The sequence below is a fragment of the Onychomys torridus genome, chromosome 20 (assembly GCF_903995425.1).
Source record: "Onychomys torridus chromosome 20, mOncTor1.1, whole genome shotgun sequence".
Classification (NCBI taxonomy): Eukaryota; Metazoa; Chordata; class Mammalia; order Rodentia; family Cricetidae; genus Onychomys; species Onychomys torridus.
The window spans coordinates 9,077,569-9,100,092 of record NC_050462.1 but is presented as its reverse complement, the minus strand read 5'-3'; the positions used below and the strand labels follow the sequence as shown (position 1 = coordinate 9,100,092).

Here is a 22,524-nt window from a genome sequence, read left to right as displayed (position 1 = left end):
CTCTCTTACCTGCCAGTCCCACAGTCACTCAGACCCAACCAAGAAAGCACACAGAAACTTACATTGTTTAGAAACTGTATGGCTGTGGCAGGCTTCTTGTTATCTACTTTTTTATCTTAAATTAACCCATTTCTGCTTATCTATACTTTGCCACATGGCTTGTGGCTTACCAGTGTCTTTACATGTTGCTTCTCATGGCGGCGGCTGGAGGTGTCTCTCTCCAGTCTTCTACTTCCCAGAATTCTCTTCTCTCTTGTCCCGCCTATACTTCCTGCCTGGCCACTGGCCAATCAGAACTTTATTTACACAGAGCAATATCCACAGCAGCTTACCATTGCTTATTATATTATTATTCTCCTGGTTTTCCAAGAAAAGCTTTTCCTTTAAAAAATGGATATGTATATGGTATATTGTGTATATGTGTATGTGTATGGTATATTATATATGTGTATATGTATTTGTATGGTATATTTTAAAGATTTATTTATTATGTATACAGAGTTCTATTTGCATGTGTGCCTGCGGGCCAGAAGAGGGAGAGATCTCATTACAGATGGTTGTGAGCGCCACCACCGCCGCCGGCCCTCACAACAAGCATTTTCATTGTTATATCTCTCAGGCCTTCCACTCGCCCAAGACATAGTCTGTGTGGAAGAATGCAGTGGGGTTTTGGTTTTTTGTTTGTTTGTTTGTTTGTTTGTTTGTTTGTTTGTTTTGTTTTGTTTTTAAAGATAAGGTTTCTCTGTAGCCCTGGCTGGCTGGCCTCAAACTCAGAGATCTACCTCCCTCTGCCTCCCAAGTGCTGGAATTAAAGCATCTGGGATTAAAGACATCTGGGATTAAAGGCCTCTGGGAGGGGTTTAGGGTTTTAGCTCAGTGGTAGAGCACTTTGTCTAGCAAGCACAAGGCCCTGGGTTCGGTCCTCAGCTCTGGAAAACAAAAGGCATCTGGGGTTAAAGGCGTGTGCCACCACACCCAGCTGGAATACAGATTTTTATCCATTTGTTCTATGGTTATTCTTATTCTTTGATCTAGGTAAGATTTGATATGTTGTTGATTGAGTTTACATCTGGTATCGCAGAGTTCCAAGGTTAAAAACAGTCAGGTGCATGGAATATTTCTCCGTAAGGCAAATGGGTTATAAAGAAGAGTATCTATAATATTAAAATATTGGGAGCTGGGCGGTGGTGGCACATGCCTTTAATCCCAGAACTCAGGAGGCAGAGGCAGTTGGATCTGAGTTTGAGGCCAGCCTGGGCTACAGAGTGAGTTCCAGGAAAGGCTACACAGAGAAACCCTGTCTCGACCCCCTCCCCCCAAATTAAAATACTGGAGTAAATACATTGGAGAAATATAAAGTGGTAAGAAAACTTAGAAAGCAGCAATCAATAGAATTTGGGTCATCTTGGGCGTGTGCTTGTGTGTATGTGTGTGTGTGTGTGTGTGTGTGTAAATGAATGTGTGCTTGTAAACTTGGACTTATGAAATGTCTTTCTGCTCTGTTTTTTAATTAGAACATAAAAATTACATGGCGCTCCTTAACCATTATCCTCACATCAGAGGCAATTCCGGTTGGTGTGGAATGTTATCCCCAGAAGAGCCCACCTGTAACTGGAGAGATGTAACTGTGAGTATGCTTAGTGACACCAATCGCTCTGTACAGAAGAGCATCCACACCAGCCATGCTTTTGGTTTAGAATGAGTGGGGTTGTTAAGTTTAAAGCTAACGTGAGTAAAAAGAATGACTGCAAGGAGCAGAGAGATAGAAGAGCCTCAGGTCAGGCGAGCAGAGCAGAGGCAGCCGGGAAGTTTGGACAATAGAGTAGTCACCTAGACCCCTTGCTAGGCAGAGGCACCAAGCAGAACTTGCTCTCCAGGTTGAGACTTCGGATTCCCGCCACAGGCGTTTTATATCGAGTATCAATGAGTCTTTAACTTAGGGAGGTCCTTGAGACTAGGTCACCTTTCAGGTGCGTTCAAGGCTATCCTGTTTTTTTCTCAAAAGACCTCCTGTTCCCAAGGACATGGCATTCCTGGACTGCTTTGTTTGTTTGTTTTCTATTTTCCTTTCTCCTGGAGGCCCTGGCCCAGCCCTGGACAGTGGAGTCTTAGGAGACATTTTAAGAGTAATGTGCTTGACTCTGAAGTGAATATCCATGACAGAGGGAGCAAGTGGCTTAAATCCTTTTCCACGAGTCCATCACCTGCATCCTGTCCATTCTCAGCACCCTTTCTACATGTTCTGTCATACCTCCCTGTACATCTGTTTACATATATGTGCACACATTATAGATGTGTGTATATGCATGCTAGGGTCAGCATCTGAGGGAGAATATGCAGTTTTTTCTTTCTGAGATTGTGTAACCTTACTTAATATTATACATACTAAGCCTGTCCATTTTTCTGCAATTCTGTCATTTCATTTTTTTTAATAGATTAATAGTATGCAGTTTTACAAAGCTATTTCAAGTTTTTTTGTTTGTTTGTTTGTTTTTGGTTTTTCGAGACAGGGTTTATTTGTAGCTTTGGAGCCTGTCCTGGAACTCGCTTTGTAGACCAGGCTGGCCTCGAACTCACAGATCCACCTGCCACCACCGCCCGGCTCAAGTTTTAATATAGTAGGTCTGACTGTAAAAATCAGTTTTTCTGAATAAAAGCAGTGGGGAGACAGATGGATAAAGAGAGGGAGCTGGGCATGGTGGCACATACCTGTAATGGCAGCATTTGGGAGGCAAAAGCAGAAAAATCAGGAGTTCAAGATCATCCTCCACTATATAGTGTGTTTGAGGACAGCCTGGGCTACAGGAGACTTAAAAAACAGAGGTTAAGAGCACTGGCTGTTCTTCCAGAGGTCCTGAGTTCAATTCCCAGTAACCACATGGTGGCTCACAACCATCTGTAATGAGATCTGGCGCCCTCTTCTGGCCTGCAGTTATACTGTATATATGATAAATAAATAAATCTTAAAACAAAACAAAACTATGTCCCCAACTGACACACAAGGCAGAAGTTGAGAACCATTAACAGTTCCATGGAGAGAAGGTAATAGTAAATGAGAATGGTCTGCGGGCTGGCGTGGTTAAGAGCACTCTGCTCTTGCAGAAGACCAGTTCAGTTCAGTCCCCGACACCCACAGGACTTACTATTGCCTATAGCTTCAGTTCCAGAGGACCCACCACCCTCTTCTGGCCCCTGTGCACTCTGCATGCACATGGTGCACAGATGTACATACAAACAAAAGTTATACACACAAAAGAAAAATAAATAATAGAAAAAACTCAGTTTTTCCTTCATCTTCAGGCATGTGTGTTATGTCTGATATCCTTTTTCTCTGTGTATAAATCGGGCCTTGTTGCCTCTTGTATTTCTCTCTCCCTTCATTTTCTTCTATGTATGTATAACCATTCCTTATTTATTAGATGCTGGGGGTCAAACCCAGGCCCCAAGGCCATGTATATACTAGGCAAGCACTTTACAGACAGCGACGTCTCCAGCCCCATAAACCATTTCTTTAAAGAGGGGATTTGGGTTCCAACTAACCTCTTGCCCTTCTCAGATTGCCAGGTAAAACAAACTAGGGTTGTCTGGCAACCCTACTTTCATAACTCTTAGCTAGCAGAGTATAGATAGCTTCTAGTAGTTGGCAACCCCTGACAGTGTGGGGGTGATACAAGACAGCTCGGGTCCAGCCCCTTCCACTGTGTCTAATTAACCAATGGACACAGACACGTCTTTGCCACATGTAATGTCAGGAGCTTCTTCCTCTTGTCCCTCAGTCCCGTGTGTCATCATTCTTCCCTTACCCATGTAGGCATTCAACCCATGAAATCCATGAAGAATGAAAGCCCATTTTCCCTTGGCGCTGACACCCTAATCTTTTGATCATTTTATTTGGGGAGCAGGGAGGGTGGTTCCTGGTTTTTGGGGTTTTTTTGTTTTTCTTTTTGAGACAGGGTTTCTCTGTGTAGCTTTGGAGCCTGTCCTGGATCTTTCTGTAGCCCAGGCTGGCCTCAAACTCACAGAGATCTGCCTGGCTCTGCCTCCCAGTGCTGGGATTAAAGGCATGTGCCACCACCGCTCGGCCCTCCTGTTTATTTTATGAGATGTAGTGTTTGTCTACAGCCTGGACATCTCCTTACTCAAAGCAATCCCTCTGCCTCAGTCACTTGCAGCACTGCTTTAGCCTTAGGCTTCTTGCTGCTGGGGTTGCGGTTGTGAGCTGCCGTGCCTGATTCTCAGATTCTCTTGGATTTTTCTCACTGGGGGCATCCTTAGAAGAGGACCAGTCACCTCTTTTCTCATGGGTCGAGGAGTGTCAAATGTTAACTTCTCTCTTTTTTTTTTTTTTTTTTTTAAGATTTATTTATTTATTATGTATACAATGTTCTGCCTGTATGTACAGCTGCAGGCCAGAAGAGGGCACCAGATCTCATTACAGATGGCTGTGAGCCACCATGTGGTTGCTGGGCCTTGAACTTGACCTCAGGAAGAGCAGTCAGTGCTCTTAATTAACCTCTGAGCCATCTCTCCAGCCCACGTTAACTTCTATCCCTTGGTCCTCTCTGCATCTTTTGATGATCCCTGGGACGATCTGGCTGTGGTGGAGGCGGCACTTGAGAATCCAGATGTTTGAGAATCCAGATGTTTAGTACCCTTTGCTCTTAGTGTTGGTCTTCAGCCACTGACTGGGGTGGGGTGGGGCTGGGGACAAACTTCCCCTTACTTAGCATCCTGCTGTCTTGTACGTAGAGTGGTTCTGGGGACTTGTATTTGGAAGAAAGTTTCCATCAATCTCTGCAGAGCATAACTGAAAACCAGCTGGTACAAGCCACCCTCTTCCAGCACAAGGGAGGAAAAGGTATGTTGCTATGACACCCCTTACACAGGAACAAAGGGATGTTATATATGTGTTTTGGATTTTTTTCCCTTTCTTCCTTCTTTATGTAGCCAAGACTGGCCTGGAACTCACTAGTAGACCAAGATGTCTTCAAGCCTGCCTGCACTCCTACCTCAAAGTGAGTGCCGAGACTCCAGGCATACAGCGCCGTGCTGGATGGAGTTCAGAATTAATTATATTTCGAGGTGTTATCTTGTAGCTGAACATGATAGTACTCAGGCCGAGCACTGAGGCGGAAGGATTGCAAGTTTGAAGCAAGCCAGGGCTACATGCTAGACTATCCCAAGAAAAATCTGTTAACAGCATGAGTTGAACCATTCCAGGAGTGTTGGGTTATTTATTGGATTATTGGCAACTAACTGATGGTTACAATCTAGAAGAGGAAAATCGACACTGCCACCCCTCCCCTAGCAGCCATTAACTACCAATAGCTCCTATATATAACTCATATAAGAAAAACCTTATAGAATAAGTACAATAACTATACAATATATACAAGCAATAAACACCTAAATAATGTCTAGTCTATTTGCATTTGACAAACTCAGAGAAAATATTCCATTATCTATCCTATTTAGGTAAGTTCAAAATGTTCCTGATTCACTTTCTATCCTAACTTACCTTACTAACAGAGAACTATCTTATAATGTCTTTCATTTTGTTTTGTTTTGTTTTTCAAGACAGGGTTTCTCTAGCCTGTCCCAGATCTCACTCTGTAGACGAGGCTGGCCTCGAACTCACAGAGATCCACCTGCCTCTGCCTCCCGAGTGCTGGGATTACGGGCGTGAGCCACCACCTCCTGGCAATGTCTTTCAAATTTATACACTTACACCTCTTTAGTGAGTTTCTTTTCTGAAATTCTTAATAAGGAAAACTATAGCTATCAATCTTCAACTCCCTTAGAGACCCAAGAAGGAAATAATATTACCTTAAAAAAAAAAAAAAAAAACAGGAAGTAAAAGCAAGCAGCTTCCAAAAAATTGAGTTGACAGAAACAGCCAGCTGCCTGGACAGTCACCCAAGGTTTCTCCACAGTGTTGGGGCATCATCTTCAGCCTATAGGCCTAGCATATCATTTGTGAACTAGGATGTACACAACGCTTACAATTCAACCTCACCTTTGGGGAGAGCAGTCCATGGACCAGAAACAGCTAAATTCCACCAGTGTCCTGTCGTGATTCAGGGCTTTAAATTCTGGAAATTGTTGATGTTTTTTTTAATTCAGCTGTCCATTCTTCTCGGCTTATGGGTGGCTTCATCTCTTTTATTAAATGCCAATCTACCATTGAGAGGTTAGATTCCATCAGCTTAGTTACTCTTCAAGAATAACTGTTTCAGCTGCTGTTCCACTGCATACCAGAAGCCATCAGCCCACCGCCTGTTCAGCTGCCTTCGAAGAAAGGGGCACTGTACCTTTTTTCGGATTGCAAAGGCCAGTGCAGGGATGGTGCCATATTGTCCTGGCCTCAGAGCATGACTGTTGTTAAAGACACAACCACACTTGTCTTGGCAAGAATTGGTAGTCCTTCGTTTTGTGTTTTGTCTGTCCGTTTTGTCCTGTTTGTCAGCAGTTGATTCAAGGATACTTTGTTGTCCAGTGGCTAACTTTTGCCACAATGAAAGTTTATTCCATATGCAGTTTCTTCAATGCCCATATCTTCTCTGAAGTAGATTGGTACTGCCAGGAGCTGACATATCTCATAGTCATAAAAAAAAAAAAGAAAAATTTTCTAAGTTACAATTTTTAAAAGATTTATTTATTTATTTATTATGTATACAGATCTCATTACATATGGTTGTGAGCCACCTTGTGGTTGCTGGGAATTGAACTCAGGACCTCTGGAAGAGCAGCCAGTACTCTTAACCTCTGAGAGAACATTTTAAATGTCATATTCTGTAGATCTCTGAAGGGTTTGAAGATGACCTGTCTATCTAAAATATATCTGCTCAACCTTGAAAACACACCTAATATGACAACAAGTTCAATTGTAATGTCTAACTACTAACTTTCATTTCTTTATATCCTAATAGTTGGTAATAATAACATTCAAGGATTAGCATTACATTGTTAAGCTGTATAAATACAATATCTTGAACAAGATTAGAAATATACGTATAGCATTTTCTAACAATATCAATCCCAGTATATTGTATCATTTGATACAATATGCAAAAATCCAATCCAATGTAAAGTATTTAAAACTAGCAATTGCTTTTTTTTTTTTTTTCCAGAGCTGAGGACCGAACCCAGGGCCTTGCGCTTACTAGGCAAGCGCTCTACCACTGAGCTAAATCCCCAACCCCGAGAGGTTTTGATTTGTTTTGTTTTGTCTTGTTTTAACTACTGGTGGCTCCAGTGGGACATGATTCAGCATCAGCTAATTTGGATGTCCTGAGGTGGCTGTCACTTTAATTCAGGAATTCCATCACAACACGCAATCCACGCAAATCCTCTAAGTTTCCATATCTAGTCATTTTGAGACACATATGAATCCATTCCTAAAAAGATGAAAGATGCTGACCTTTGCACTTCATTTCATGATAATTGCAAATGACAATGTCCTTAGGTATTGCTCCTGAACAAGGGCCTGAAAACTTTTTTTTCCCGGCATTTCTACGGCAGTTTTTTTTTGTTTTGTTTTTGTTTTTTTGTTTTTTCTTTCCAATTTTCAGGACATTTTACAGCTCCAGAGCTAACCTCTAAGTTATGGCTAATAATCCCTTAATACTTTAGGGCCAAGAGGTGACAATATAAAGAACATTGGAACTAGAGGTAAAGGTGGCCGTGAGCCACTGTGTGGGGCCGTGAGTCTTTTCTGCTCAACAAGTGATCTAACAGCTGAGGCAACTCTCCAGCCCTTTGTACATTTCATAATGTGAAATGATAGTTGACATTTAACTGTGAAGAAAGACCGCCTTCAGATGAATCTCCAGATGAGGAGGCCCAGGCTTCCTGTTTCCCTAGGGGAGTAAATAACTTTTAACAATTTGCACATCGTTTAGGTCCAGTGCAAACTTTAAGGCCTGTGGATCTTTCTGGCCTGCTGGTAACGGTTCCTAAGGCAGTGAATGAGTGAGAGGAAGCAGGCTCAGTGAAGCTTCCATCTGGGGCTTGGGAAGTCCTTCACGGGACCTTCCGGGGACAGCCACAGAGGGTTTGTTTGACGTCTCTTTCTCTTCATTGCAGGCAGGAGGAAGCTTCGGCTGTTTGAATACCTTTTCGAATCTCTGTGCAATTCAGAGATGGCATCTTGTATTCAGTGGGTTGATAAAACCAAAGGTGTCTTTCAGTTTATATCAAAAAACAAAGAAAAGCTTGCTGAGCTTTGGGGGAAAAGAAAAGGTAACCGAAAACCCATGACTTACCAGAAGATGGCCAGAGCCCTGAGGAACTATGCCAGGACTGGAGAGATCACAAAAATCCGGAGAAAGCTGACCTACCAGTTCAGCGAAGCTGTTCTCCAAAGACTCTCTCCATCTCCCTTCCTGGGGAAAGACCTCTTCTACTCACAGTATGGCCAGCCTGATCAGCAATATCTCAGCTTGAACCCCTGGAATGCAAACTACTATGCTTATGCCGGTTACCAGAGCTAAGCCACTCCAGCTTCGAACTGTATTCTATCATTTCTTGCTTTGCTGGGATCAGAAAACCCAGAGCTTCAGAATTTTTCCCATAAACAGCTGTTCTCCATACTCACAAATCCCACATCCATGATACAGAAACAATATCTGGGAAGGGCTGTGCACAGAGCATGTGCACACTTGTCTTGTTGTCCTGATAACGTTTTAGATAGCTCAAAGGAAGCAGAAGATAGACAGCAAACCACCTGCAAGTGAACTGTGAGCATCCTTCTCATAGTCTGCTATTGTGATAGACTTATGTGTGTCCATAGATTGGGTAACCAAGGACACCGTGGACCAGACTGGATTCATCTCCTCTAGTCCAGGGTGGCTTTGAACTCACAGAGATCCAGGTGGATCTCAGTCTCTCAAATGCTAGTGTTAAAGGTGTGGGTTACTACTTACTGGCCTCTATGCTTAATCTAGTGGCTGGCTCTGTCCTCTGATCTTCAGGCAAACTTTGTTAGAGTGCAAACAAAATATTACCACAAATTTTATTTTATTTTAAAAATTTTTTTTTCTTTCTTCAGAGCTGAGGACCGAACCCAGGGCCTTGCGCTTGCCAAGCGCTCTACCACTGAGCTAAATCCCCAATCCTCAAGACAGGGTTTCTCTGTGTAGCTTTGTGCCTTTCCTGGAACTCAATCTGTAGCCCAGGCTGGCCTTGAACTCACTGAGATCCGCCTGCCTCTGCCTCCTGAGTGCTGAGATTAAAGGCATGTACCACCACCACCTGGCTCTTTGTTTGTTTTAAGACAGGGCTTCTCTGAGTAGTCCTGGAACTCACTGTGTAGACCAGACTGGCTTCTCCAATCATGGAGATCCACCTACCTCTGCCTCCCAAAGGCTGGGATTTAGGGAATGGCTGCAACTACCACTGCCTGGCTGTGATGGTTAATGCCGATCACCCCCAGCTGGGATTGATGTTGATTGTCAAATTGATTTAAACTGTAATCATCCAGGAGACGTGCCTCTGGGCATGCCTGATGGTATTTCTAGGAAGGATTAACTGGGGTGTGTTTGTGAAGATCCTCCCCACCGCTCCCCCCAGTAGAAATCTGCTGCTTCCCTCAACCACCCTCACCTTGCGGGAACACACGCAGCCCCCTGCTGCCGCGGCCATTGGCTGCTTCTGTTGCTGTTAGAACTGTGATTCACTATTGCAGTGTGGATTGAGAACTACTCCAAGGCCCTCGTGGGCTGGCTGGGACAGCTGCTGGTTCTCAGTCTGGGACAGCATGTAGACAGCCACTGTTGGACCAGGCCAGTCATCGTGTATGACACCCTGCTACCCAGCCTTAGAATGATATTGTATATATACTCCATCAAGTCTGTTTCTCTAGAAGAATGTTCTACTTATAAACATGAGACACCATGGGTAAACTTCAGAAAAAAATTTAATCTTAACCCCAGATAAGTTTATTAGGGTGCACAATATTTTGGGGAACACAATACCACCACATTTCTCCCTTTTTTTGTCTAAAATTAAAAAAGCTTATAACTAATACAAGAAAAACTATCCAATAAGTATATATAATATACATTGTCAAGAATTACATTAACAATGTCTAGTCCACTAACATTTGACAGATTCAGATAAAATTCCGTTATATATATTAACAATATCCAGTCCAGTAACATTTGATAAACTCAGACAAAAAAATTTCATTACTTATCCTATTTAAAACAAGTAATTCCTTTTTAAAAGTATTTTTTCTTTTCATAATAGATTCAGTAATCTACCTTTTGTCATATATATATTTACTTTTTAATTTTTTCCAGATAGGGTTTCTCTGTGTAGCTCTGGCTGTCCTGGAACTGTTTTTGCAATAGGGTTTCATTATATAGCCTTGCCTTTCATTATATAGAACAACGTAGACCAGGCTAGTCTGAAACTCACAATAACCTGCCTGGTTCTGCCTCTCCAGCACTAGCAACAAAGGTGTATGAGATCACGTAAGTGAAATGTGAGGCACAGGGAGGTAGGGGGACTCTGTCGTCTCAGTGGAATCAAACATTGAAATCAGAGCAGGATGGCAATTACCAGGGACCTTGACTAGGGCTTGGGGAGGTGCTGGCTAGTGAATAGAGCTGTAAGTAGAAAACATTCTGATGTCCTCCCTAAGGTGACAGTTAATAGTGAGATGGCTCAGCTCTGCCAGAGGAAGTAGTGTGTTTCTCAGCACCCACATAGCTCACAACTGCCGGTGAGGTCAACTCCAGGGGGCTGGCCAGCCACTCTCTTCTGGCCTCTGTTGACACCCACGCACGGCATACGTTCACAAAGACACACATGCACGTGTACAAAAACATCAATAAATCTTGAAAATAGAAATACTTTGTATATTGCAGAATGGATATTTTAAATGTTCTTAAAACAATGATATTTGAGGTGATGGACATATGAACATATGACAGTTGAAGGGGGACTTCTGCACGGGGGGGGGGGGGGGGGGAATCCTAAGACCCTGGATCAGGCACAAACCACACCCAAACACCTTTTTCACAGCAAGATCCTTTATTAAATGGGAAACAAAACTTAAAGGCAGAAAAACAGCAGCAAAGAGAAGAGGTCTGTGTTAGAATGGGCTAGGATGCAGTGGAAGGGGATGAGGGAGAAGCAGGTGGACAAGGGGAAGGGCTCAGGGATATTTGTCCTCAAAGGACTGCATCTGGATAGAGGGGAGACAGGCGTGGCACATAGGAAAATGGCGGCTTGTAAAGATAAAATGGGAAACCCCATGTTAGGATGAGGTGTTTAATTTTAATTGGGCAGGCTAATTAAATGAAACACAGGAGGCTTTTGCTAGCTGGACTTTGGTAGTCAGCTTCAGAAGGAGGAGGTGGCCAAATAAGGGACTAGACCTTGGTGGCTAGCGTTAGGAATGTCATCTAATGGTTTTTAGCAAGGCAGAGGGGATGGGAGAGGACAAGGCCTGCTAGAGCCACGTGCTTGAGTGGGCTAGTGACCTGTCAATAGTTACCCCAAATTGACCATTCCAAGATGGTTAAATACATCAAACATACAGACACATGATTATTAGGCACACACACACAAATGTGCATAGTTATCCTCAGCCTGTGTTGTGTTTTCCCTGCGCTTCCATTCCTGGGCTGTAATCTTGGAATGGTCTAAGTAAGGAAAACGACACTTTTGAAGGTCCCAACTACTACAAATCATTTTAAGGTTCAGTGTTTCGGGCTATTCTACAGCTCAGCCACAGGGAGGCGCTGCTGCCCCGTTCTCGCTTCAACCCACTCTGAGAACCAGATTGGTTTTCCTTGCTCTGGTGAAGATAAGCCAACAACACTACACTGAGGGAAGAAACTGATTATGGGCAATGGGGACTGAAACCTCTGGCTTACTCTCCACATAGCATGAGAGTAAGAACCCTAGAAAGAACCCAGTTTGGCGGGGTGCTCTCTCTATAGTTCATGTGTTATCACAAAGCAGGGGAGGCTGTGGTTCTCAACCTTCCTAACGCTGCGACGCTTAATACAGTTCCTCATGTTGAGGTGACCCCCCAAACATAACATTATTTTCGTTGCTGCTTCCTAACTGTAGTTCTGCTACTGCTATGAATCATGATGTACATATCCGATATGCAGCCCCAATGGGTCGCGACCCACACGTTGAGAACCACTGCCATGGCGCACCTGCGGCCTGGAATTCTCTGACTTTCCTTTTCCTTTGTGCCCATAAGAAAACTTTCCAGAATCCCTGAGAACATCTCACGCCTTAGAGTCAAGACACAATAGGAACCCTCACTGTCCTGCAGGGAAGCAGGAAAGAACACCTGCACTCGACAGACAGACTTTGCCTAAAAGGAGACAAGGAAGAAAACCAGAAACACTGCGGTCCCCACTTTGGCCGTCCAACATTTTTACATGCATTTCGAAAACGTTCATGTTTCTGCAGAAGCTACACCACCACCACCACCAAGGGGAGGCACCTGCGACTCCCCAAGCAGCCCCATCCAGGAATTCTGGAGTAATGCCCACGTGTCTCCTCTTCACAATATGAAGTCTGATTTGGAAAGGACAAGAGTCACAAACAACCCCAGCCCCTTGGAGGCAGCAGCTATCTAACTGTGAGAACGGTGAGTTTGAGGCCTGCCTGGGGGAGTGTGGTCTTGGCTGGCCATGGTTGCTGTCTTTTGTAAGCATTCTTTGTTCTCATATAGCCCAGGCTGGCCCCAGACTCCCTGAGGAGCAGCTGTTGGCTTTGAACTCCTGATCTTTCCTCTACCTCCTAAGTACTGGGATCTTTTACATCACATCAAACTATAATATCCCTTATCATATTTGTGACCCTTAGTTCCACCTTACTGAATAATCTCCTTGCTTAAATTTTCTCTACAGAGGTATTTGAAATTCGAATTAGCCGTTTTTCTCTCTCATAGAGCATGCAGTGATATGTTGACATGAATGAGTTCAGGGGACTGGGATTGCTGGATCCGGACTTCAACATTTGTTATTGACAACATTCCACTTTCTCATCCTCTTTCTTATTCTCTCTCTCTCTCTCTCTCTCTCTCTCTCTCTCTCTCTCTCAGATAAATCAAAGAAATTTATTTTAAAACAATTTTTTGATATACATATAGTTTTGCCATTTCTTTAAAGTTATTCTTTGACGATGTCATAGCTGTGTACAATGTATTTTGATCATATTCACCACCCCACCCACTACACTTTCTTAAGATCACCTTCTGTGGTGGTTTGAATAAAAATGGCCCCACAGGCTCATAGAGAGTGGCACAGTTAGGAGGTGTGGCCTTTTGCAGTGGGTGTGGCCTTGTTGGAGGAAGTGTGTCACTGGGGGGTGTGGCTTTGAGGTTTCAGAAGCTCAAGCCAGGCCCAGTGTCACTCTCTCTTCCTGCTGCCTGTCAATCTGGACTTAGAACTCTCAGCTCCTTCTCTAGCACCATGTCTGCCTGGCATGCCACCATGCATCCTGCCATGATGACAGCAGACTAAACCCCTGAGCCTGTAAGCCAGCCTCAATTAAATCCCTTTCTTTATAAGAGTTGTTGTGGTCATGGTGTCTCTTCACAGTAATGGAACACAAAGACACCCTCCCACTTGGACTCTTCCTTCCAGAAAGGTCTCCTCCTACTTTCATGTTTATTTTTAATGATCCACTGAGTTAATTTGCATTGCATAGCCATGGGTAGGGGTGATTTACTGGACAGTGGACCACTTATGAGTGGTCCACTACTGAAGAAAAAGGACAGCCTTCCCAAAGCATTACCACCAACAGCTCCTCATCAAGGGGCGGGGCCTCATCTGCTCCTCCTCCACCCACGCTGGAATGTCAAGGGACTCAGTCTCGTATAGGTCTAGTGCAGGTGGTCACTGCTGCTGTGAATGCAACAGCCATGTCCTCTCCAGAAGATGGCATTTCATGCAACCCCTCTCAATCCTCCAGTTCTTACCTTCTTTCTGCTCCCTTTTCCATGATGTCTCCTTAGCCTTGGCGGAGGGGAAAGGAGAGATGGGGAGAGGAACTGATAAAAGAGATGTTCTGTTTAGGGATGAGCACTCACGGATCACTTATCCTCAGCACTTTGCTCACTTAAGTCTCTGCGGCAGCAGTAACTGCTGTCCACTGTAAAAAGAAGCTTCACTGACCAAGGACGAGAGCAGCACTAACCTATGGGCATAAAAGTAAATATTTAGTTGCATGTATGGTGGCACATGACTTTAATCTCAGCACTCAGGAGGCAGAGGCAAAAACAGCATGGTCTACGTAACAAATTCCAGGTCATCAGAGGCTACATAGTGAGGGGAAAAAAACTATAAGTAAATAAGTAAGTAAGTAAGTAAATAAATAAATAAATAATAAATAAATAAATAGAGAAGGCACTATGGCATGTCCATTTGGCAAAGCAGCAATGGTAGGTTCTTTCCTATGGTCTATGACTTCCAAAACCATGGGCTTTTGACCAGTTTTACAGTCCCAGGCATGAATTCCTTCCTTTGGAGTGGGACTCAAATTTACTCAGAAACAGTTGGTTACTGTGGGAACCCACAGAGGCTTCCTAGTGAGAAATTACTCAGGGTAAGAGAATCTGAGCTTGCTTTACCCAGCAGGGCTGCATAGGAGATGATTTGGCCACTAGTATGTTTGCCAGGTGTTTGGAAGGGTTTACACTTGGCTGTATGGTGTGCTTTGCTCTTTCAAGAGGAAGTCTTTTGCCTCACTCCTTGGTAGTGTATAAAAGGCCCTTTTCAATATAGGACAAGGCTGTTGGTTATTGATCCAAGCCCTCCTGAAGCTATCCTGTGTTTCTGTCTTTCCTCTTGTTGTCTAGGTCTCTCTATCTGATATTTCCTCATTCTTCTCACCTCAACCTAATAACCCTTCAAAAGGTGGGAGTGGGCTCCCACAGGTTACCTCCAGCACAGTTATACCACTGTTGCATAACTGTTCTAAAATGCTGAAAAGCCAGCATTTTAGAATGTAGGGTCCACCACAGGTAAGACTATTGGTGAAATTATTAAGGCCACTCCACGTAGTTAAAAGGGAGGTTTATTTTGTGGGGTAACTTACAAATAAAGGGGTAGGTTGCAGGGTCTGGCAAAGGTATAGCGCAGTCCAGCGGTGTTCTCTGGAGAACTCTGCTCAGTCTACCTCCAGCGTCCAGGGTCCCGGAACCAAGTGAGCGACCTCCTCCTAATCCTGGGTCTTCCCCTTCCTCCTCCGCCCTGCCTTGTGGGCGTGACCATTACCGAAGCCTCAATGGGGGTTGGAACTTCCAGGCCAATGCTGGGATGGCTACCCACTACATAAGACAATTGGTAATTTTTCTCTCCTTAGAGCTTACATGGTATCTTTTAACACCATGAAAGCGAACCCGCTGTGAAGACATTTCCAGCCAGGTCTAGCTTGATTTCTCTGTCCTGCAACCAAAATGTGTGGTGCCTTCAGTAATAGTCTTATTGTTCTGGTGGGCAACAGAGGGCAACAGCAAGAGCCTGTGTTGTTTAGTGGTGGGAGTGGGCCCCTTGACCAGCAGCTCAGAGGATGGGTAGGGGTGGAGGTGGGCCCCTTGACCAGCAGCTCAGAGGATGGTTAGGGATGGAGGTGGGCCCCTTGACCAGCAGCTCAGAGGATGGGTAGGGGTGGGGGTGAGCCCCTTAACCAGCAGCTCAGAGGATGGGTAGGGGTGGGGGTGAGCCCCTTAACCAGCAGCTCAGAGGATGGTTAGGGGTGGGGGTGAGCCCCTTGACCAGCAGCTCAGAGGATGGTATCCTGGGCTTAGTCCTGGGATTCTTGTCTGAAAACCCATGACTTCTGTGGAAATCAAGAGATCTTCTGTCCAGGAGTGATTGTCTTTCTATACTCATAATATTCCCCAGTTCCATTCATTTGCCTGAAATTTTCCTAATTTTATTTGTTTGTTTTTTTGTGTTTTCGAGACAGGTCTCACTTTGTAGCTCTGGCTGTCCTAGAACTCACTCTGTAGACCAGGCTGGCCTCAAACTTGGAGGTCCATCTGCCTCTACCTCCCTAGTGCTGGAAGTAAAGGTGTGAGCCACAACCACTTGGCCCTCCTAATTTCATTTTTATTTTCTTCACAGTTGAATAAAATTTCATGTCTTACGCTGAATTTTGAAACAATAAATTTTCTTTGTTGTCACTAACTGAAATCATCACCTTTGGCTTGACTTAGTAGAAAAGGAAAAAATTGAAAGATTGCTTTAAAAAATTTCTGAGATGGCTGGAGCCAGCTGAAGTCCCAAAGCACATCAAAAACATGGTCAAGACATTATGTCACATTATTGCATACGTGACTCTTTGTCACCTCAGATGTCACTGAACAGAGCCTTAACAGCATTGGTACTGATCCCAGGGCAATGTGACAGCTCCCAGAGATGTTTGCTAATGTTCCTGCTTCATATATATCGTTAGCTCACCATTCAAATTTTAGGAAGAAGGCTTCTGATTGGATGAGACAAAGTCATATGCTGTGCATTTGGAAACTGTTTTTGTCTCCTACTCAAACTCACAAGATCAAAAATTCCCCAAATGTAGGAAATCTGAAGATGCTGGGACATGCCAAAAGAACGGTAAAAGTTCACTGGAATTTTAACTCCAGTAATGAGGCTCAGGGCATATGGAGTTAAATTTAAAGACTTTTGTTTCCATCTGGCTAATGTCCAAAAATTCTCTTTGTTATTAATACTTCTGTGGTCATAGGAATTTGGATGGTTCCTTAACTGTTCCTTATCTTCCTGAGAAGGCAATTTCTGCATAGTACTTAAGTCTTCCAAATACCAAGTAAAACTGAAAGCAAGTTTTACTTTATATGGCTGTAAATTGTCTCTTGGTGATGGAACAAATATTATCACCTGGCAAAGGCTCTTCCTTAGATGAATATTCTAAAATCCCAATTTGAGGGTCCCATGCCTGGTTCTTACCTTCTCAGAGCATACAGTGATATTTTATTTGTGCTGAAATGTGATTTTATTTGCATGTTAATAAATAAAGTTGCCTGGGGATCAGAGGTTATAGCCATTAAGCAGAAGTCTGGTAGTGGTGGCACATACCCTTAATCTGATCACATGGCAGGCAGAGTCTGTGTGTTCAAGGACACACATAGAGATATGGAGGTCTGTATAGACAGGCAGTGATGAGGTCATGTTTAGAGCCAATGAGAAGGCAGAACAGAAAGTCAATAAAAATACAGACACAACAGAAGTAGGTCTCTACATCACATGGAATCTGCAGTTGTATAGTTACCTCTCTAGACAGAGGGCCTATGGATGCAACTGTATTGTTTAGAAATTGTTGGACAATTGCCTTGTTCTCAAGCCTATGTTGACCCATGACCTACGACACCTGTGCCTCGAAATTCTGAACTTCTCAAGAAAGGAAAACTAACTTGGCTCTTGAGTTTTTCTTTCTGTGGACACATTTCTTCAAGTTTTCTCTTCTAGGTCAAGATAACCACTGTCCTTTTATTGAGCATTTGTAGTTCTGTTTCTAATGTCTGTTTTCTCTGTTGATATGTATGATAATTTTAATTTGGGGGGGGGGCAGGCATTGCATATGTACTACAGCAATTCTGGATGATAGATAGTATTTCCTCCAAAAGGATTTCTCTTCACTTCCATTAAAGGATAAATTAGGAACAAGTCACTTTAATCCAACCAGAGACAGTTAATTCAAGACTGGATTTCAGTCTTGACAAGGTATGATCTATGTCTTTGTAAAACTGTCTCATGGTCTATATGCATATGTATCATGTATACATTTAAACATCTAACTTAAAAGTCACGATTTAAAAATTTAAATCAAGGGGCAATGGTGGCACACACCTTTAATCCCAACACTCAAGAGGCAGAGGCAGAGGCAGGTGGATCTCCGTGAGTTTGAGGACAGTGTGGTCTACAGAGTGAGTTCCAAGACAGCCAGGGCTACATAGAGAAACTACGTCTTGGGGAAAAAAGAAAAAGGTTGAATCAAGCCACTTGTGTCGGCACGTGTCTTTTATCTCAAGTGTTGTGAGGCTGAGGCAGGAGGATTAAAAGAAATTCTAAAGCAGTGTTTCTCAACCTTCCTGATGCTGTCACCCTTTAATACAGTTCCTCATGCTGAGGTGACCCCCAACCATAAAATTATTTTGTTGCTACTTCATAACCGTAATTTTGCTACTGTTATAAATCATAACATGAATATCTGATAGGCGGACTCAAGGGGTCTCGACCCACAGTTGAGAACCACTGCTCTGAACTAAGAGAAGAAGGAGGGAGTGTTGGTTAAAGTGGCACTGCTTGTGGCTGGCCACTGCCTGCAGCAGCAAGCCAACAGAGCAAGAGTGCTAGAGTCAGGAGCCATAGTTACCATTTTAGAGCTTTATTGGGAGAGACGGGGAGGGAGGGAGGGAGAGAGACAGAGAGAGAGAGAGAGAGAGAGAGAGAGAGAGAGAGAGAGAGAGAGAGAGAGAGAGACAATGATCCAGAAGGACCAGAGAAGCAGAAAGACCGCTTTTTAGGCTGGGACACGGTCACAGGCTTATGACATAATTAAGGACAGAATCCTTACAGGGAGAAGAGAAAGAATTATGAGACAAGGACTTTATAAACTTACATTTTCTAAACATGGCATTAAGCTATAAAATTAATATGGTACTCTAGTCTTAAAATTAAATTTTATAGCATGTAAACAAAAAAAAGGGAGATTTTTTTTGTTTGGGTATTGAGAACTGAATCTAGGGGCTGTTTCTTCTACTTCTGAGCTATGCCCCTATCTCCCAGTGCATTGATTATGTGTGGTGATATATTGTGTACCCTAATAAACTTGCCTGCGGATCAGAGGACAGATCCAGCCACTAGACATAGAGGTCAGGCCGTGGTGGCACACACCCTTAATCCCAGTAATGGGAAGCACACACACCTTTAATCCCAGAAAGTGATGTCTGGGCAGAGAAAGGTTTATAAGGCATGAGGAAACAGGAACTTGCCCTCTTTAGGCTGAGGATTTTGCAGAGGTAAGACTATTCTGCTTCTCTGATCTTTCAGCTTTCACCCTGATATCTGGCTCTGGGTTTTTTATTAAAAGACCATCTAAGATTCTAACAATTATGGAAGGTAAAGTTAATGAATTCTCTAACCTGTAACATGACTTTTTATTCTGTGAGATGGTTCCCAGGATTCATTATCTTTGTACTTTAGGAGAACATTTTGGAAGCACCAGGTGTATATCATTTTGCTTTCTTTTCCTTCTATATTGCTTACTTTTCAGAAACTTTAGAACATTTCATGACAGAGATTTATAATTAGTCCACACTTTTTTTTTTAAGTCAGAGTCTCATGTAGCTGAGGCCCATCTTGAACTCCTTACATAGTCAAAGCTGCTCTTGAACCCCTGGTCTTCCTGCTTCTACTTCCCGAGTGCTGGGTACTAGGTGTGTCCCAAGGCTCTCAGCAGCCCCACTGTTTTAGGATTTATCAGTTAATCTTGCACTTTTGTCCATGTGTTGCTTCTGGCCTTTTCTATCTATTAAATACACTTCTACGTTCAGTTTCTTTGCCTGCTTTTGTAAGTTGACTAGTTTACTCAGAGCCGGTAACATGATTTATTAATCTCACGTGGCACTTCTTTTTAAAATATTTTTATGTGCCACCTATTAAATCACCAGGAGATCAACCTAATCTACTACAAGAAAAGGAGGTGGTGGGAACAGGACTATTTGAAAGACACGGTACTGCAGTTCTTCTAAGTCCAAAAGGCAGCTGAAAACACAACAGAACACTGGTCCTGTGTACTGGCACACAGGAAATGGTTTTCTCTTTTAAACTTCCCTATGTAATTTTTTCAAAGACAAAAACCAACACGACATTTATTATGAGTATTTTTAGAAGCATTTATATGAGAGGATGGCATGATAGCAAGGTGATGTAAAAAACATTTCTTGTAAAGCAAGAACGTCCTCTCATGTCCTCTGAATGGCAGATGGGACGTGTCAATCCGCCTCATAAAAATGTTTCTGCTATCTTATTTCCTGCAAACTGAATGACATATTCAGCTTATTTGACTTCGGTGGAGTAAGTATGAAGATGCTTACTTTGATTGGAATAGAGGAAAGAACTTTAATGTTTCTTTGATTTGCATGTGGCTTCTGATGACAGAAATACTTATCTGGGGGTCATCTGTAGGAGTTGTAAAAGAAAAGACATTACAAGTGAAAGAAACAGCTAAAAAGGCATCGTCTAGAGGCGTATGGCCTGGAAAATGTTACTGACAGAACATAGCACGTGTGTGTGTATGTGTGTTCCTGAGGATTAAATCCAAGATGTCACACGTGCTAGGCCAGTGCCCTGCCACTAAATTATATACTCATCCCATCTTTCAGTTTTTAAAAAAGGGATTTCCCATGTTATCCAGACTGTCTCCATCCTTGTGGGCTCAAGTGACCCTCCTACCTCAGCATCCCAAGTAGCTGAGACTGCAGTACAGTTATGCAGCAGTGGGACCAGCTTTAAATTATGTCTATAGCTGGGCCTGGTGGTGCAGGCTGCAGTTTGTCAGTTAGGAGGATAGGTGGGGGATTACAAGTTCAAAGCCTGCCTGGGACAGACAGACAGACAGACACACACACACATTTTATATATATATATATAGTGTGTATATGTATGACTGTGTGATTGGAGAGTGTTAAATTTCCTTTCTGAATGTATATCAGACTTAAAGTAAAAAATAAGTTTGAGTTTGAATCTTTAATTTTGGACAGGTACCTTGAATTCACCAAAACACAATGTATTTTTTTCCTTTGGTTTTTCGAGACAGGGTTTCTCTGTGTAGCTTTGCACCTTTCCTGGAACTCGCTTTATAGACCAGGCTGGTCTTGAACTCACAGAGATCTGCCTGCCTCTGCCTCCCAAGTGCTGGGATTAAAGGTGTGCACCACCACCGCCCAGCTACACAATGTATCATCTTGTTCAAAACAAAATAATTGCAAGAATATTTCATAACAAAACTCTTCATAAAGACAAGGAAGGAGAGACCATGTAACTGTTATCCTTACATGTCTACAGTTTGAACCTCTCTCTTTCCCTGGACACTTTTCCTCCCCAGGACTGGTTGAGACATCGCCCTTCCTGTCGCCACTTTGGAAAGTTCACTCTGATGGTTTGTGTAGGATGTGAGGTTATGTCATTCTGAGGACCATCCATGCAGAGCTGATGCCGCAGGGAACATTTGTGGGGCTCGTATTGTGTGCCAGACACTCTGCCTAGGGCTTCTAGGCATTATCTTACTAAATCCACACAGCCACTCAGTGTGACACCAAAAGATATCTTGGGGGATCTTTTGTGACCACCAAATCTCCACCAGGACCTTAAAATAAACATTCTAAGTCAAGAGCAAACCCGGCTTCAAACACGGCTCCTCACATCTCTCTCCAACCACTGTCTCCACTAAGCCCTCACTGTATGGAAATCCTGGCACTGGTGAGCGTCAGTTGTGCCCCACAGCACGCAGACCAGGGAAGCGAGGACCTGGAAGATTACGTAAGTTGCCCAAAGAGTCTTCAGCTAGGAAGAGGCAGGCCTGAGTTGGCCCAGAAAGGACCTTGGAAATGTCATTAAATGGCCGCATGTGGAAGCATTCTTTTACTTCTTTTTTTTTTTTTTTTTTTGCGGGGCGGGGCCCAGTTTTCTTGAAGGGTATCTTCACACTCATGTAGAGAATCACTTCAGTACAATTTGAGCAAAACGTTGTATGCATTGTCAAAGTTTGTGATTTAAGTGAAATCTGCTGTTTGTTGAACACATACATGTTGAGGTTTGCTGCGACCCAGGCCCTGTCCTAGGTAATAAAGATACAGTGAGTCACAGGACAGGCATGGTCCCAAGGTCATTGGGTTTCCGAGAGAGGGAGGCAGATGGAGAGGAAACAAGTAGTTAAACAAAAAATCTTAAGTGTCTTGCAGAGAATTAAAACTGGGGGACAGGAAAGAGGATGGCGCCTGGGGATCTGTTTAATATAAGCTGGCCAGAGCAGGATGCCCCCTGCACGGAGATCTGAGGGAGATGCCCGCTGCAGGGAAGGCTGGGCCAGTGCGCAGTCAGGGAGAGTCTGGTGGAGAAGGGGAGAGGGAGATGGCGAGAGAAAGGAGGCCATGGCCGGAAGTATGATTTGCTTTTGTTGTTCTAAAAATACGTCTTCATGTATTTATTGTGTGTGTGTGCATGCTACAACACTCAAGAGGAAGTCAGCGGGCCACCTGCGGAAGTCAGTTCTCTAATTCTACCTGTGGGACCCAGGGAACAAGCTCCAGGGAACAGGCTTGGCGACAAGAGCCTTTACCACTGAGCTGTCTCTCTGGCCCTGCTTTGATATTTTGAAGAAGGGTCTCACTACGTAGCCCGGGCTGACCTGAGCTCCCCATCTTCCTGCCTTCAGTGACTTCCTAGGGCTGAGATTGCAGATGTGTGTTACCATGTCTAGTATAGGAGTATAATTCTATCAGGTAGGATTTGAAGAAAAAAATGTGAA

At 43.5% G+C, this 22,524-nt stretch overlaps 1 protein-coding gene across 1 annotated transcript in view; it reads left to right on the top strand.

Annotated features, from left to right (window-relative positions):
* Spic (Spi-C transcription factor) overlaps window positions 1-8,506 on the top strand; it is a 10,085-nt gene extending 1,579 nt beyond the window's left edge. The window contains exons 3-5 of the mRNA XM_036170224.1: window positions 1,515-1,627; window positions 4,750-4,858; window positions 8,086-8,506. Coding sequence (XP_036026117.1) covers window positions 1,515-1,627; window positions 4,750-4,858; window positions 8,086-8,492 — 629 coding nt within the window. The 3' untranslated portion in view covers window positions 8,493-8,506. The remainder of the gene's footprint in view (window positions 1-1,514; window positions 1,628-4,749; window positions 4,859-8,085) is intronic.
* The last annotated feature ends 14,018 nt before the right edge of the window (window positions 8,507-22,524 follow it).